Below are 15,916 nucleotides of genomic sequence, written 5' to 3' on the forward strand. Positions count from 1 at the left end.
AGTCCCTCACATCATTGTTGTAATCCAACCGAAACCTTGGCCACTACATTACCATCAGTAGTACAGTCAGTTAGCACTAAATTGATGTAAATCCATATTTTTGTAAAGTTGCTCAAAATAGTGGATTATCCGATTCCATTTGACTTATTGGTATCATCAGACTTAGATGCACTGTATTGCATAAGAGCAGTGAACGGTCTAAGAACAGTTACTATTTCTGACAACAGATGAAAACACTACTACACTTAAGGGATAAGTACCAAACACATCAGATTGTGATCTTACACACAACAGAGAAAACAACATACACAATATATTTCAATTCTGTACATAAATATAGTAACTATTTCAGTAATTCTGGAGGAGCAGGGCAATGTCGTGGGATTAAAATGACGGTAACTCCTGTAACAAGAACAACAAGTAAATTCATCCACACCAACATGTGGCCCCAATAGTTGTAATACAAAACTACCAAACAATGAAATGAATAAACCAATGAGCCTTATCCAAAATTACGTCACAGACATAAAATGGCTGCTGTAGTGTGGGGACATTTGTAAAATTTATATTATGGGAAGAAAATTTTTGAACGGCGATATCTCAGCTAAGACGGAAGATATCAAGCTCTAACCAGCAGGTATGGTTATAAATTAGCTGAAAGAATAGGAATCTAGCGTTGTTTTGAAAATCAACCAAAAATTGCTTTTACGTACTTATCGTAATGTCTTATAGCCATACCTGCTAGTTAGAGTTCAATATCTTCCGTCTTAGCTGAGATATTGCTGTTCAAAATTTTTCTTCCCATAGTCACCCATACAAATTTTACGAATGTCCCCACACTACAGCGGCCATTTTTATGTCTGTGACGTGATTTCGGATAAAGCTCATTGTTGTTAATGTTACTATATCATGTGTATTGTCTGCAATCACTTCAGCCAACAGCAGATCTAGGAGAGGAGGGGCACACCCAGGCTAAGATGTCGGTGGTCATTGGAAAAGGTCTCTAGTTATAATATTAATGTACAGTCAGCTTTACAGTGAGACAGTTTACTGTTACTAAACCTCAGTGGTCTGAACGTGGCAACATATTATCAGTGACTTTAAAGATCTTGTTGAGCATATACTAACTTAAAACAAATATGTGGTAAAGTACTGACTGCATTACTAGAGTTATTCACTGACCTATCTTGGCTGTGTTTATGAGTAGCGGTTGTCTAGTTAAACTGGAGAGGAAGGCTATGATAAGTGTGTCCCTTTGAATCCACCTCGCATATAAACACAGCCTTTTTATTGGATAATGCAAACCTATCACATATATTGATGTTAGTGAAAGACATGTGACCCATGCATTGCCACATTACGGCAGAGCAGAGGAATAAGAGAGAAGGTATGATATAATACTCTAGTACCCTCCTACCACTCACCATCACGTTCATGTGTTATTGTGTGATTGTAGAAGAGTAACTATATCAGGGTGACCTGCTTCCTTGGCTATCTGTAGTGCCATCATGTCATCCTGTGGAGACAGTAATTACAACAATACAAAATAGTGAGCATTATTTGGGGGAGTGTTGACCAGTTAGGTATGGCACAGGGTAACTGCCTGCTGATGAAGGTAGACTGGGTCTTAAGAGAATACGCTTTCCATAATTTTTTAAGAACCCAACAACCTAGAGGTCTATTACTCTGATATAGTTACTAGTGCTTGGCGGTATTGAAATTTGAATACATCATATTAGTAACAGGACATTATTGCGGTATATCAGTATATAGTTAGCTTGTTACAGAGACTATTGCATCATTTCTTGGGCCTAACATGAAGTGGTATGCATCCCAAAAACCAAAGAATGTAGTTCATTACAAGTAAGCAGGTGCATGTAATGTGACAACCTCAGTGTTCGTTTAGGGTGTGGCTTGCCTAAACACTAAACGATCAATCCTATACCATTATTTTGATACACTGATTATCAAAGACTGTCATAGTATGATAACTTGTGTTAATTTATCACGATAAATGGTATTACTGGTATATCGACGAGCAGTAACACAACACAGTATATTTGGGCCCTCAGTAGAGCTAACTGTTTACTAGGGATGAGAGATGATGCTGGGCATCTAACATGTACACCACAAGCTATTGAAAATGGTTTATTACTAGGACTTGTTGTAATATCACACTACAACATCAAAACTACTAACAAATTGGGCAGATACTCTATTGTAAACATCATCACATCATACACAATGACATCATAATGACATCATGTACTGTTATCTCACATTGTCCTTAATGGTGACATCACAGTTGGGATGGGCCACAAGTGATCTGGTGATCTCTAGGTTGCCGTGCTCACATGCACACATCAGCGCTGTAGATCCATCCTAATAGAACAACCATCACATGAACACTTGTGTCCCCCCCCCCCCCCCTCCCCACTAGTGTATACTACACTATGACACACTACACTACACACACACACATTACACACTTACAGCGTCTTGTATATTAGGGTCGACATCAGTTTCCAGTAGCAGTTGTAGCATCACATGATCTCCAGTGCATGATACTAACATGAGAGCAGTCTGATTATCCTAAAGGATCACGTGATCTATGATATTACAACATGACACACACACACACACACACACACACCTTCCCCTGAAAGTTAACATCACTCTTTCTCAGCAATCTTCTCAAGGCAGCCTTATGACTGTCAGATTCTATCTTAGTAACCATTGCCAACATGGTCGGTGAGTAACCAGCCTGCAGGAAATATCACCATGGTAACCAGTATGTGTTGTTAGTATTTCAACTGATAAAAAAGATTTAGTTGGTGATTGTTCTATTAGAGTATTTGATCATTCTATTAGCGTATTATTAGAGTACTAGAACACAGCAGGAAATTTTGACGAAAGAAAAAGTTGAAGAATTTGACGAATCAATTAAATTGTCAACTATAATGTGTACTTTTATAGATCTGTAATTTCCGTCAACTTTTGAATTGTCAAAGTGGATTCACCAACTTTTCCTGTCATACCATACAGGCATCATCATATATTGCAAAGCTTTCATGGTTGCTGCTTCAGTTGTAAAGTTTTACTCGTAAATTGTTGCCTAATAGTTGTTAGGGACAATACTGTATCAGTGAAGGGTGAAGTTTTACCTCACAAAAATAACCTGTGTAGTATACCATTCTTAAAGTACGGTAACTTCAATTTCAATTATGCAAACATCAAGGTACAGTGTCCTGCACTAAACTCAAGATTTGATATTATTTTTTCATGACTGCTCACTAGTGAAGCTGAGCTATCTGACACAATCCTTGGAAATATCCCATCAGAAAGAAAACAACATATAAGATGGCAGACGGGATCACAGTTTGTTGCAGAGTTTGGAAAAACATTTAATATAGTTTATAAGTTTCTAGTCCATAACATACTAGTGCTACCTCAAGTAAAAATCAACCCTTTATTTTTTTATAGGCAAGCTACAGCTACTCTTGTTACTAACTACTGCAGTCAGTCACCATGGCAATAGAATAAGAAATCATTGATACGGAGAACTGAGTTAACGTGACTGAAGTTGAATTTGTTATTACAACACAACAGTACTCCAAACCACATACTCCAAACCACATACCTGGTTCTTAGAGTTGGTTTCAAGTCCCTCACAACTCAACAAGATATTCATCACTCCATGATTAGCTGATGACACAGCATGATGTAATGCTGTGTTACCCTACAGGTGGAAAATACATGTCTTCAGGGAATTGTACCACACAAGAAACTATGATGAAAAGCAGTTAATGAACTTGACAACATAACTCGTGTTTAACATGGCAAATATCAATATGCATCTTTAATGTCAGTGTTTAGGTATCAAAATTAATTTGTCAACACTGATGAGTTAGGATTCATTAACCTATCAAAGTTTAGTGTTTTACATAATATAGCAGTAACAACACATCTAATGATAACAAACTATTATCATTGGTGATCAAACTCTGCAGTGAATCATTTCCACTGCTAATACTTCATATTACACTGTGTTACATCAATTTGTATTACAACCCCTGAGGCTAACTGTATCTAGTTATCAGCCTGTAACATTTTGTTGATATTTAGAGTCTTGTATACCTATAGTTTGATTTTCAAGAATCCTGTACCACAAGAAAGTTAACTGTGCTTACACTTACCTCATATCATGCGCTGGCTTGGTCCAGCATCAGTTATCACTACAATATAAACAGCCACCTAACTGAGCCAAACGATACCGGGACAGCCCTCATAAATCTGCCTACCAGCACAACTCCATTTGGTTCAGTTTTCTACATTCAATATGTTCACTACACATCAAAATAAAGCTTTCAATGGATAAAAGAAACCCTACAATTCAACACTTCACAGCAAGAAGACCACAAGGTTACTGTAACAGCTAGTATAAGCTGACATAAGCCATTAACCATCTTTAGATAGAACACAACAGTGCTAACCACCTGTCAACAGGTTCTACTTTACGTCATTTTCCAGTCTGAGGTGAAGGCCTGGCAGTACTTCACTGCTACAAGCTAGTGTGATGTCTGTGACAGTTTTGTGAATTGTAAAAACAGCCAGTCAAACTGAACTAAGGGTTTTACAAGTGCCCTAAATTTTGATTACAGAAACACTTTTTTGGGTAGGAATTTTGTCTTCATGCAAGGATCAATCAGTTTCCTAAGTACCATGTGGCCAAAATATTTTGAAGAGGAAAATTTTTGCTGATTTCAAGGTTCTGTTAACAGCAAAAATTTTATCCTTGAAATATTTAGACCTCCCTATAGTCTAATACATTTTGGGGTTGTTTGTAAATCCATGAAAAACTAACAGCTCAACCATATTAGGCACCCCTAGTAAACCTCTATACATTAGGCACTCTTAAACATTAAGCACCATCTATACAATAAGCACCTCTCCATCAGCACAGTTCACTATTAAGGTCAACAGGTCTGGTGATAGTCGATGAAATGTCGTCATGTAAGACTCCACCTGGGTTGCTGTGACATTCTTCTGAGCCACACAGTTGAACCATGATGTTTTTACTGCTGAAAAGTGCTGTTGCTATGGTGATCAAAAATAGACATTCATACAAATGTTAGGACACCAAATCTTCATACTATGTAATATCTTTTAATCCCAACATACACACATAAACCTCCCTACAATTTCTAGTTATACACATAATAATAGTACAGGTCCACATACCATATTAGGAGAAGAGATGTCCTTATTGCCACTGCTCAGAGCATCAGCCAACAGTGAACATGGTAACAATACCTCCGTGGGGACACTAGGGTGGGGATGTGATGTCATGTTACATCATAATGAGAATATGCATTATACAAATGTGTATGAACATGTTTGTGATTTGTGCATAATAGAAACTGATTATCAAGGTATCTTGATTTGTCAGGTCAGTTTATGTAATAACTAAGTGTCTGGATTGTGTCCTCAAGTGTCCACATTAAAAGGTTCCAGTGTAATAAGCACTTATATACACATATACTATACTACACCCAAAAAGCCACAACAGTTGGGAAATTGCATCCCCTCTTAGGGCACACACAGACAAGCATGTACGCATGCACACACACACAGTCCTACCTATCCTCAGGGGTACCATTCTCCATATTATGCACAGATGACAAAGCAAACAACACTGATGGCTGTCTTAACACAAGAGGAACCTTCTCCTTGCCACTACCAACATGAGCCTCAAGAGAAGTCAATTTCTTCTTCAACATTTCATTCTCACTTAGAAGGACACTAATTTCTGCAGCAATGTCTGATTGGCCATTGGTGGTAGCCGGGGTAACACTTTTGCTACTACGATTACTCTTGCTCTCTGAACCGAGTCTCTTACGTCGGTTCCCCTTGCTGGTGGGAGCCCCTCCCCCTCCCATGTCCTGCAAGATCACATCGACAGATGGCTCTACCGGACCAGAGTGTTCCAACTGGCCGCCAAGTGAGATCACTTGTTTCTGCAGCTGTTGCACCTGTAATGTCACCCGATTGGTTAGATTGTTGAACCCCACACCACTCATAACATGCACACCTGCTAAGCAAAAGCCCGACTTGTTTGCATAATTCTGTTGAGATAAATGCCATCGGAATACATAAGGCTGAAACTTTAACATCTCATTTTGGTTTTTCCCTCTAGACAACAAAAAGAAGTCATAAAATGAAGTTTGAGGAAAATGCAAACAAGTTGGGTTTTCGCTCAGCAGGTCACGTATACTACTCAAGACATATTAAAAATGTCCTTATTCAATGTTTTGAGATAAATCAAACATCATGTAAATGCCAAAGTCTGCATCATACACAGTATCAACAAATGAGATCATTATATGTTGCAACATGTTGTTGGAGTGAAGACAAATGTTAAGAAATAAAGAACAGTCGTTTAGAACTAACCAGTATTAAAAACTGTCATACTACACCACACAGGCACACACTGCAAATGAGTGTGTATATATTTGAAGTATGAGTAGCTTGAGTTTGCTGGTAAGAATACCAGCCACCCCCTTATGGTCATGATTACAAGCCACACCTTGTATAAGCAGCCTCCCCATACAATGTACACACACACACTACACACACACACACACACACACACACACACACACCCACACACACACACACACACACACACACATCACCCAACCATCATCAACTTTTGTCTAACCATCACAAGAAGTAACAGTAGTTGTACGCTACACTAGAATCAGGTAGATGGTCCCTATCCTATTCTAGTTGAAAATTCCAAATTTTTTGTGTACTTGTCATACAATAAAGCAGTACTGTATATTAGGGATCATAGACTTCTGGGTTTTTCTGGCCAAAAAATTCACCCAAAAACTAGCTTTACAACTCCATCCTGGCACCTTGGCAGTATTGGTTAGGTATAACCAAGTCCTAAAATTGTAGCTACCAATTAGAGGCTTCGTTCCATATCTACTTTACGGAAAGTGCTGTACACCAATGGCGCATACACCACTGACTGAAGTCGAGTAGAAAAGAAACAAATGTTTTTCTAGAATGATGATATATGCCATGGAGGTTGACTGGAACAGGGAAAGAAGAGAAGGTCAAGTCATTGTAAAGTGTCACATGTATACCACACACTGTTTATGCTGTTACAAAATCTACACAAAGTGTACATTTGTTATAATCCTTTACTATACAACCTGCTGCATAAGGTGAACGCTAGGTTCATACATTAGCACCCCTGACTTTCATTTAAGGCACGACACTTATTTGAGTACACAGTGTATGTTGATTGTAGCTTGTAATTTAGATTATGACAAATTGGTTCTCGTCCCAGGTTCACATGATATTCAACTATGATAATTGTTGCCAATGGATACCGTACCTACCTGTGAAGAACTACAAGTTGTAGACCTCCTTGTGTGCATATACTTTTCCCTTTATAATGCCTCACATGAACATGAGCGTGCATACAAGCTATGCCCAACCATCACAAATTGGCTGGCTACTCCCCTGACACACACACACATAATCAAGTTACTCTTGTAAATGGTCTCATTTAAGACTCACTGCTGACCAACACTGGATGTTAATTGAGTCAGCTAATAGCTGAGGTATGCAACAATAACAGCTAGTGTGTGCAAACATGACATGAGAACTTGTATGGCTGTACAGTACACACACACACACTTGTCAGCAGCACAGAGCATACTGCATTAGGTATACAAATGATGTGATATTGTAATTAGTGAATTTGCTAACTGAACTGTGTGACATCATAGTATGTAGACTTTGAGCTGGATTCTCAAAAAATAGCACTGCTTGATCTGCTAAAATATTTCATTTTTCGTTCAAATACTTAACAGAATATTTAAAATTGATCAAAATTTCCACCATACATTTCCTATGGGAAGCCATAAAAGTGTAATATCTACTACAGTGCTTTCCCGACCTTGTAATGGAGCCAAACCACACATGTCTGTTGTTGGCACTTTTACTCACCACCAATTATCTCGTTGGCTGAAACGCTTTTGAGAGAAAAATCCAATTTTCATTTTAGCTGTTTTTCAGGATCCAGCTGAACTTGTACCTACTAGACAGGAAGCAATGGAGTTTGATCTGGCAGGATTTTAGTTTGGTGGGTATACACCTAATTTCATCAATCAACAAATTTTTAGCTTTCTTGTCAATTTTATTACCACATAAGCAGTAATAACACTATCGTATGAAGCAAAGTGACTTTGTTTATGAAAACGAAGAATCTATCACTTTCTCAAAAGGGAAGACCATCACTTTGGTGCTACAGGTATCAACCAGAAATATGTAGGTTGATCTTTTTAAAAAGAAGGGACATCATTGTAGCCTACAAATGGTTCATGTGTAACAAAGTGTTTATGGGGTCAGCCAAATACGCAGAGTCAGAACTTGGACAGTGATAAATGATTGTTCCATCCAAAATTCCACACCCTAGTAAGAGATCAAACGAGCCATCCGATAATCCCACAACAACCAACACTTGTAAGGCTGACATGAAATGGAATGAACAATTTAACTATTTCACAACTAGTACCGATGACATCTTAAGGGAGGGAGTTGTGTAGAGACAAATTATTTCTCACAAGCTACTAACCAGTTAATAGTGTTAGTACAGGAAACAGTTATCACAACAAATTGATCAGTTACAACTTGTACTCTGAGATGAGGTGCAGGGAATTACCACATGTAGCGTGAAGAAGTGTTCAAAGACTTTGAAAATCACACGGACACTTTGAAAACACTACAGTGAAGCCTTGGACCAAACAACATGCCACAATGTATTGAGTGATAAAGTCCAAATACTGACACAAGATTCAACACGTAATGAGGTGCGATTTTTTATACTATTTGGGAAGTGGACCTGCTACTAGAGGTGAATGATAAATTGTATATTTGAAAAAGAAGGAAAGGGTTGCTGCATAAACTGCTTCTTTCGAAACAAATTCTCTGAATAAATGAAACTGCATATAGACAACCTCTTTAACCCTTAAACCCGCATAATCCAGAAAACTGGATTTAAACTTAATCAATGCACGTGCCTTGCACAAAGTGCTGTAACTTTAGAAGTACCTGTCCTAAGGTTTAAAATGATACCTAGGGTTTTACTCTAACACTAAACGGCAAGGTCAACTAGCTGTGTAAGTAACTTTTCGGTAAAACAACACGTAAACCCTTTCCATACTTTTATAAAATGATCCATAACTTGGTGGTTGCTCCTATCACCTTGCAACAAGTTCCATTTTGATTTGCTGTTAAATTTCCATATATGACTCACGTGACTAAACCCACAATCGAAAGGCTAGAATTTTGAAACACAGAGATGCAACCTGCTGTTGTTTATCAAGTAAGCCGCTGTAGTTACAGCGTTCGTTTAACCTTCTCCAAGTAGCCCAGTGAACACAGACTTTTAATCAAAGTGTTGTGGGCTACAAGAATTAAGTTACCCCACCTGATGTCGCCATGCGTGCCCATATTGTGTTGAACACGCATTTTCCCCAAAGTTCTTTGTGGGTTTAAAGGTTAAATTCACAAGACTGCTCCAAGTCACTGATACAATACTGAGGGTAGAAGCAGTTTTCCCTTATTACCACAAAAGCTTGTAAAGGAAGCCACGTAGCTGCTCTGCTGGTCACATGTGACTGACCCACTAGACACAAGACACTGGTGTTTTCCAGGTGACTTGAAAGTAGAAACATTATCTTACAAAATGGAACACAAAATAAACATCTTGAGCTCCATGGTAGAAAATGTTCTTGCTTACATCAACACTGAAGATTTTGTGTGAATAGTTAAGGGCAAACAGCTAGTACATTAATATCAGATACTTTTCATTAGAACAACATTAACACAGGTTGGGTTTCATTATGTCTGTACTCTCAATATTTAAAACAACTTTACAAACATTTTGACCGATACAATTACACTGTCGATACTGGGCCACCACTCAAACCTCCTAAGACAAATTAGACAATATTCTAATACATTTTCTCTCAAACAACCCGAGCAGTTGTTTTGCAATGAAGTAAGGTGGTAACAGCAACAACCTTGGTATCATATATTGCCCAAAGCAAGAGAGAAATTTGTCAGTGTTCCCAAGGTGACAGAACAATAAAATGGAATTTGAAAAATGTGGCAAGAACCTCTACAAAAATAATTACATTGTAAGTGGGTATACAATTAATTTTCAAGTAGTTGTTGAGGATATGCACATCAATACATCATCTTCTATAGCTAATCATTGTACTGGGTACTGAGACACCTGTGAGTTAGCACAATTTAGGAATGGCCAAGCCACATAACAAGCCTGCAGGCTTTTTGTCAATATATGAAATAAACTTTGAGTTCAACTTTAGTTATAAAAATGGTGCAATGAGTTAATTGGTGGGCTAAGCTTTGGTGAATTGGTAGTGATCCATTAAAGTTCATCACCAGGTTCCCCATATATGGTCAACAGTTGTTTACTCATGTTAGTAATGGATAATGGTAGAATTAATTATCATATCAACAGTATTATTATGAACTCTTGATCATATTGATTACATCATAATATTGCCACCACAACAATGGTACTATGACATCACTAAGGTGATAGCAAGCAAGTTACAAGTGTGACAAGCAAATGACAATAACAACATTAAAATGATCAAACACCAAATAAGGGTAATAAGCTATACAAGAGAATACAATGTACACACAGACAGACAGACAAATCAACTAGTACTGAATGGACACATTGATGATGTTACAGCATGTCCCTGAATGTGCACACACATTGGCGTTAGGACATTCATAGATGATTTGACTAGGAAATTGTAATAATTTGATATCTGATATGATCTAGGTATAAGCCTTGAAGAAAGAGTTCAATTGCTGATAAACATTACCTGGCTTAGAAGGTTGAAAACCCCCTAGGACAGACGTACACAAAATCAAAGCCTTCAGCTTATGTATGCACAGTCATACCTACTCAGTTGCTGTAACAACCTGTACTACTCAGATGTTGTGAGTCAGTGAAGGCAAATACTTACACTGACTAAAGGTGAGACTTTAGCCACACACATATACACAGACTGCTCACCTGATCCTGTAGTGACTTGTTATGGTCATTAAACACAGCAACCAGTTGTAGTTGAGCTTGTAACTTCATCGATAACTCCTCTGAGTCTGTTTTGCTCTTCAACACTAAAACTTCCTGCTCAACCTCATGTAGCTCTTTCTTCAACTGTTTGTTTTCTTGTTCAAAATTCTCTTTCTTTAGGAGCTCAGCAAGGAGTTTCTGTTTCTGGTCGGTAACACGTGACAGTTTATTCTCTAAAGTTTCAAGTTCCTGTCTTTGTTTATCATTCCACTGGCTCAACACCGATATTTCCTTCTCTAATTTCTCATTTTCTTCCTGAATGGTTCTGGTTGCCTCGCTCTGTATTGACGGCATTTCTCCCTGTGCTGACTCCAATAATCTAAACAACTCCTTGTTATCAGCTTTTAATTGTGAGGACTGGCCGAGCTCCTGCTGCACACGATGTTTTAGTTGCTCGTATTCCATCTCCAAATTGTCGTAGCGGTCTACTAGACGATCACGGCTTGTTTGAGTAGCCAGAAATTCATCTTTAGACACTTGCAGTTTTGCTTTCAAGTCTGTTATTTCTTTACTAAACTCTACAGCCTTGTCTTCAGCAGATTTGAGCTTATCTGTTAGTGACTTAGACTGAGACTTTAAACTGTCAAGTTCTTGTGTTAGCTTATCATTCTTTAGTTTAGTCAGTGAAAGATTACTCTCAATATCTATGACTTTTGAGGTACTAGTGTCTCGTTCTTGTTTAAGAGTGGTCAATTCACTAGTAAATGATTCTGTTGTCAATGCTAACCTCTTCTCAAAGTCTTCAGATTTCAATAAAGCTTCTTTCTTAACTGAGTCAGTCTCAGAGAGCTGTTGTTGCATTTGAAACAACTCTGCTTCTAATTTCTTCTTGGAGGCAATTAATTCTTTATCTTTCTTTGTCAACTGTGACCGCAGCTCTTCAAGCTCGCTGCTTCCTTTAGACTTCTCTAATTCCAGGGAGGAATATTTTTCTTCCAATCCAGTCACTTGTAGTTGTAATTCAGCACATTTTGTTGAAGACTGATTCAGTTTGTCCTGTAAAGATGTCACTAGAGTCTCTTTCTCCTTAACAACCTGTTGACTGGCAGTCAATTGTTGTTGTATGGTCGACTGGTCAGTAGAATATCTTGACAGGTCATCTGTTGCCTTGGTGTGCTCCTTTTGGAGGTCCTCCAGCTGCTTAGTAATACGTTGTAACTCGTCTGTAAGTGACTTGGCGTGTTCTTTCTCTGATAAATGTAACTTCTCTGTCTCCTTCAGAGAAACAATGATAGTTGAATGTTCTTGTTTTGCCTCTCGGAGTTGTTCATCCAACTTATCACATTTCTCCTGCAGTGATTTCTTATCTTGTTCAAAGTTGTCAAGTCTTGTTTGCATGTTGCCAGTGGTGTTAGTTAGTGTTGCTTCCAGTTCAGTGACCTTACACGTCTTAACATGGAGGTCTTGCTTTAATTGATGTATAGTTGCCACAGATACCTCCTTGTCCGACTGTAGTGACGTGTGGTCCTGTTTAAAGTCTTGTATCTGTTGCTGTAGCAACTGGGACAGTTGCTTGGCTTCTGCTGTCTCCCGCTGAGCTTGTGAGAGTTTCTGGTTCAATTCTTCTTGCATGGTCTCGCCAGATGTCTTTGCCTTCTCCAGTTCCTGACACTTTGCTGCATACCCTTCTTCTAACTCAGTGACTTTCTTTGCCACCTTATCATGTTGGGATTGAGCCTGTGTTCTTAATGCTTCTTCAGTGGTCAACTGCTCTGTGAGAGCTTTAACCTTCTCTGACAACAGCCCCACTTCTGACTGGGTGTCTGACTGAAGCTTTTCTTTCTCTACAGAAAGTCCCTCCAATTGAACTTGTTTGGTAGACATTTGTCCTTGCAGCTCAATTAACTGTTGTTTGCTCACCTCTAACTCATTGTGCAGCTTGTTACACTCTGCCTTGCTGGTATTAAGTTCTGTTTTAGTTTGTGTTAGTGATTTGGTTCTTTCCTCTAATTCCCCTCTTAGTGATTGTCTCTCTTTATTCATCGTTGTCTTCTCTTCTTGCCAAGAAGCTGCTGATATTTTCCACTGAGACATTTGATTGTGGTATTCAGTTTCCTCAGCTTTCTTATTTGCTAGGTCCTGTTTAGCTGTCTCAAATTCCTGCTGCAATCTGTCCATCTTCTTGCTGGATTCTTTTACTTCATCTTCCAGTTTTTCTTTTCTAAATTTCAGCTCAATATTTTCTTGCAGTAAAGCAGGAGACTCGGCTGATAAGGTTTCCAGTTTCCTTTCAACAGCTCGCTTCTCACACAGCAGAGTTGAGATTTCGTCTGACAAAGATACTATCTTTTCTCGGAGCTTGTTTGTTTGTGACGCAAGGGATTCCTTCTCCGCATCGCTTGCAGCAATCCTCTCTTGAGCAACAGCAATCTCTGATTCATGGTCAACCTTTAACATAGCTAGTTCTTCTTCCAGCTGGTTCTTCTCAGAACAAAGGTCATCATACGAAGCCTGAAGGTCAGATAACTTAACCTCTGTCTCTTGTACTTGTTCACCGAGGGCTGTAACCTCAGCACTGGCGTTCTCAAAATCTTCTTTGTATTGTTGTAGTTCAGCGTTGCTGCTAGCTATTTGTTCCTTTGCCTTATCATAATTTTCCACCAGCTGGCAATATTCATTGCTAAGGGACTCATATTTAGAGGCAGTTTCTTTTAGTTGCGATATCTCCGAGTCCTTCACTGTTAACTGTTCTTCAATGGTTTCCAATTTCTTCTTTAATTTGTTGTGGTCTTTTTGAGAAGAGTGGAGTTCCCTTTGAAGTTTTTTACTGTCCTCATTTGCCTTGAGAGCTACCTTTGCCTTAGCTAGGCCATCCTCTAATTCTTTTATGCGTGCTTGGATCTTTTCTTGCTCCAAAGTTGGTCTAGTAATCACCCCACTAGTTAATAAGGCTTCACTATGAGTACCCTCTAGTTCAGTGACAATACTCTCCATCATACTAACACTGTTTCTGTTGCCTGAATCAGTTGCTGTGTCTGATTTCTTCTCCCGGAAAAGCTGTGTCATTTTCCGTTCCAGTTCCAGCCGCTGTGTCAGCAATGTTTGGATCAGAGATTGTGATTGCTTGTTTTGTATCTCAAGTTGTTGTAATCGTAACTGCTGTTTCTTCATTTCAGTAATCTCGTTCATCCCTGGATGACCATCAGATGATCCCTTCCCTTCTCCTCTCACAGTTTTTACCTGTCGCTCCACCTCGCACACACTAGCCTGTACAGTTATGGCTTCCATGTCAAATAATTTCAGTGTAAACTGCTCCTTCTGCTGACACATGTCACTTTCAACTTGCATCAGTTTATCCTTCAGTCTCAGCACCATGTTACGCAGGGAAACATTCTCCTTCATTACTTGACTATAGTTTGAGTCTTGTGTCACCTCTGGGGTTGTCTTCAGTTTGGCCACTTCTTGCACAAGTGACTGCTTCTCCTTTCCCAGTTCAGAAATGTGTTGTTTCATTGTTGTCATGGTACCATCCTCTTTTTCAAATTCTTCCACCTTGTACCGTAAACCGGAGATCATGTGATCCACTCTCTTTAGCTCCCCCTCAACACGCTTAAACTCGCCAGGTAACCTAGCAACTGATGGTACTAGCCTCGGGCTGGGTTGACTAGTATTAGCCAACTGTTTTTCTAGTTCAGTGATTTTGCTTTTCAGCAATGGAATTTGCTTGTTATCTTCTTCCACCTGTTTAAAACGGTTGATACTTGCAACAAGTGTGCTCCTGATCACATTCAGGTCAGATTCAGTAGTAATACTAGAACTATTGGTAGCTAGCTGCATGTTATCTGCTTGTAGCTTCTCAACTTCTTGTTTTAATTCTTCTTCTCTCTTTACCTCCAGCTTGAGCTGTCCTTGAAGGTCGGAGTTGACATTCCTTAGTTGTTTAATGGCTGACTTCAGTTCAGGAATTTTCTTCACCTTCTCTTCCAATTTCCTCATACGGGTCAGACTTGTCAACATTTGCTGGCGAATATCATGTAATGTTGAACTCTGGAGCTGTAGATTAACTGTTGACATTGAACTAATTGACTCACTCTGAGAGCTGATACTGCTTCGATTGCTGTGCAGTCCTGGAATCGGACTTGTAGATTTAGGACGACTGGAGGCGGTGGAATGGGGATCAGAGTTACTTGACAGCGAAGGGTGTAATGAATGATGTGTGAATGCAGGTCCTGACTTGGGTCTGGCCTCTTTATGATATGAAGTAGTACTACTGGCAGGTGGTGGTGATAGTGAGGAACCTTCTCCAGTCGCTTGTGAACTTGTTGGGCTGTCCGGTGGACTAGCAGTACCAGACTTGGTACCGCCTCCACCTGACTGGCGCAATTTACTGAACGCGCCATCCACTAACACCATCCCCCGCCTGTTCCTCTTAATAACACTAGGACTGGAGGTTGGCAGGGGACTACTGCCTTGTTGATTGTGGCTCATTATAGCTGTATACCCCTATAGGTGATAAACACGTGCCCAAGTGACGACTACCACCTTTACCACCATCCCCAAGTCACTCACTTGTTACGATATAACCTATCAAATCAGGTAACTGCGATATCGTCCAGGCATTGTTTATCCGCGTATTATTTTTCACTATGGTCGCAACGTCAATTAATTTATTCGAACACAAAATGAATCAAACGCCAGCGCTTATACTGATTAGCACCATTAACGCACGTGTGTCGGCATATAGCTAGTTACAGTAGAATAGAACTCTTACAACAGTTT

At 39.2% G+C, this 15,916-nt stretch overlaps 1 protein-coding gene across 1 annotated transcript; it reads right to left on the reverse strand.

Moving 5' to 3' along the window:
* Positions 1 to 208: 208 nt before the first annotated feature.
* Positions 209 to 15,830, reverse strand: LOC136256920 (uncharacterized). The gene is made up of 11 exons (XM_066049990.1): positions 15,707 to 15,830; positions 11,138 to 15,640; positions 5,641 to 6,032; positions 5,242 to 5,326; positions 4,948 to 5,097; positions 3,641 to 3,739; positions 2,654 to 2,764; positions 2,494 to 2,592; positions 2,281 to 2,382; positions 1,425 to 1,516; positions 209 to 402 (listed from the first exon to the last, which is right to left on the reverse strand). Exons 2-10 carry the CDS (start codon positions 15,623 to 15,625, stop codon positions 1,433 to 1,435), a joined length of 5,610 nt encoding a protein of 1,869 aa, XP_065906062.1. The 5' UTR covers positions 15,626 to 15,640; positions 15,707 to 15,830; the 3' UTR covers positions 209 to 402; positions 1,425 to 1,432.
* Between the last annotated feature and the right edge of the window lie 86 nt (positions 15,831 to 15,916).

Source organism: Dysidea avara, chromosome 5, assembly GCF_963678975.1.
Source record: "Dysidea avara chromosome 5, odDysAvar1.4, whole genome shotgun sequence".
Lineage (NCBI taxonomy): Eukaryota > Metazoa > Porifera > Demospongiae > Dictyoceratida > Dysideidae > Dysidea > Dysidea avara.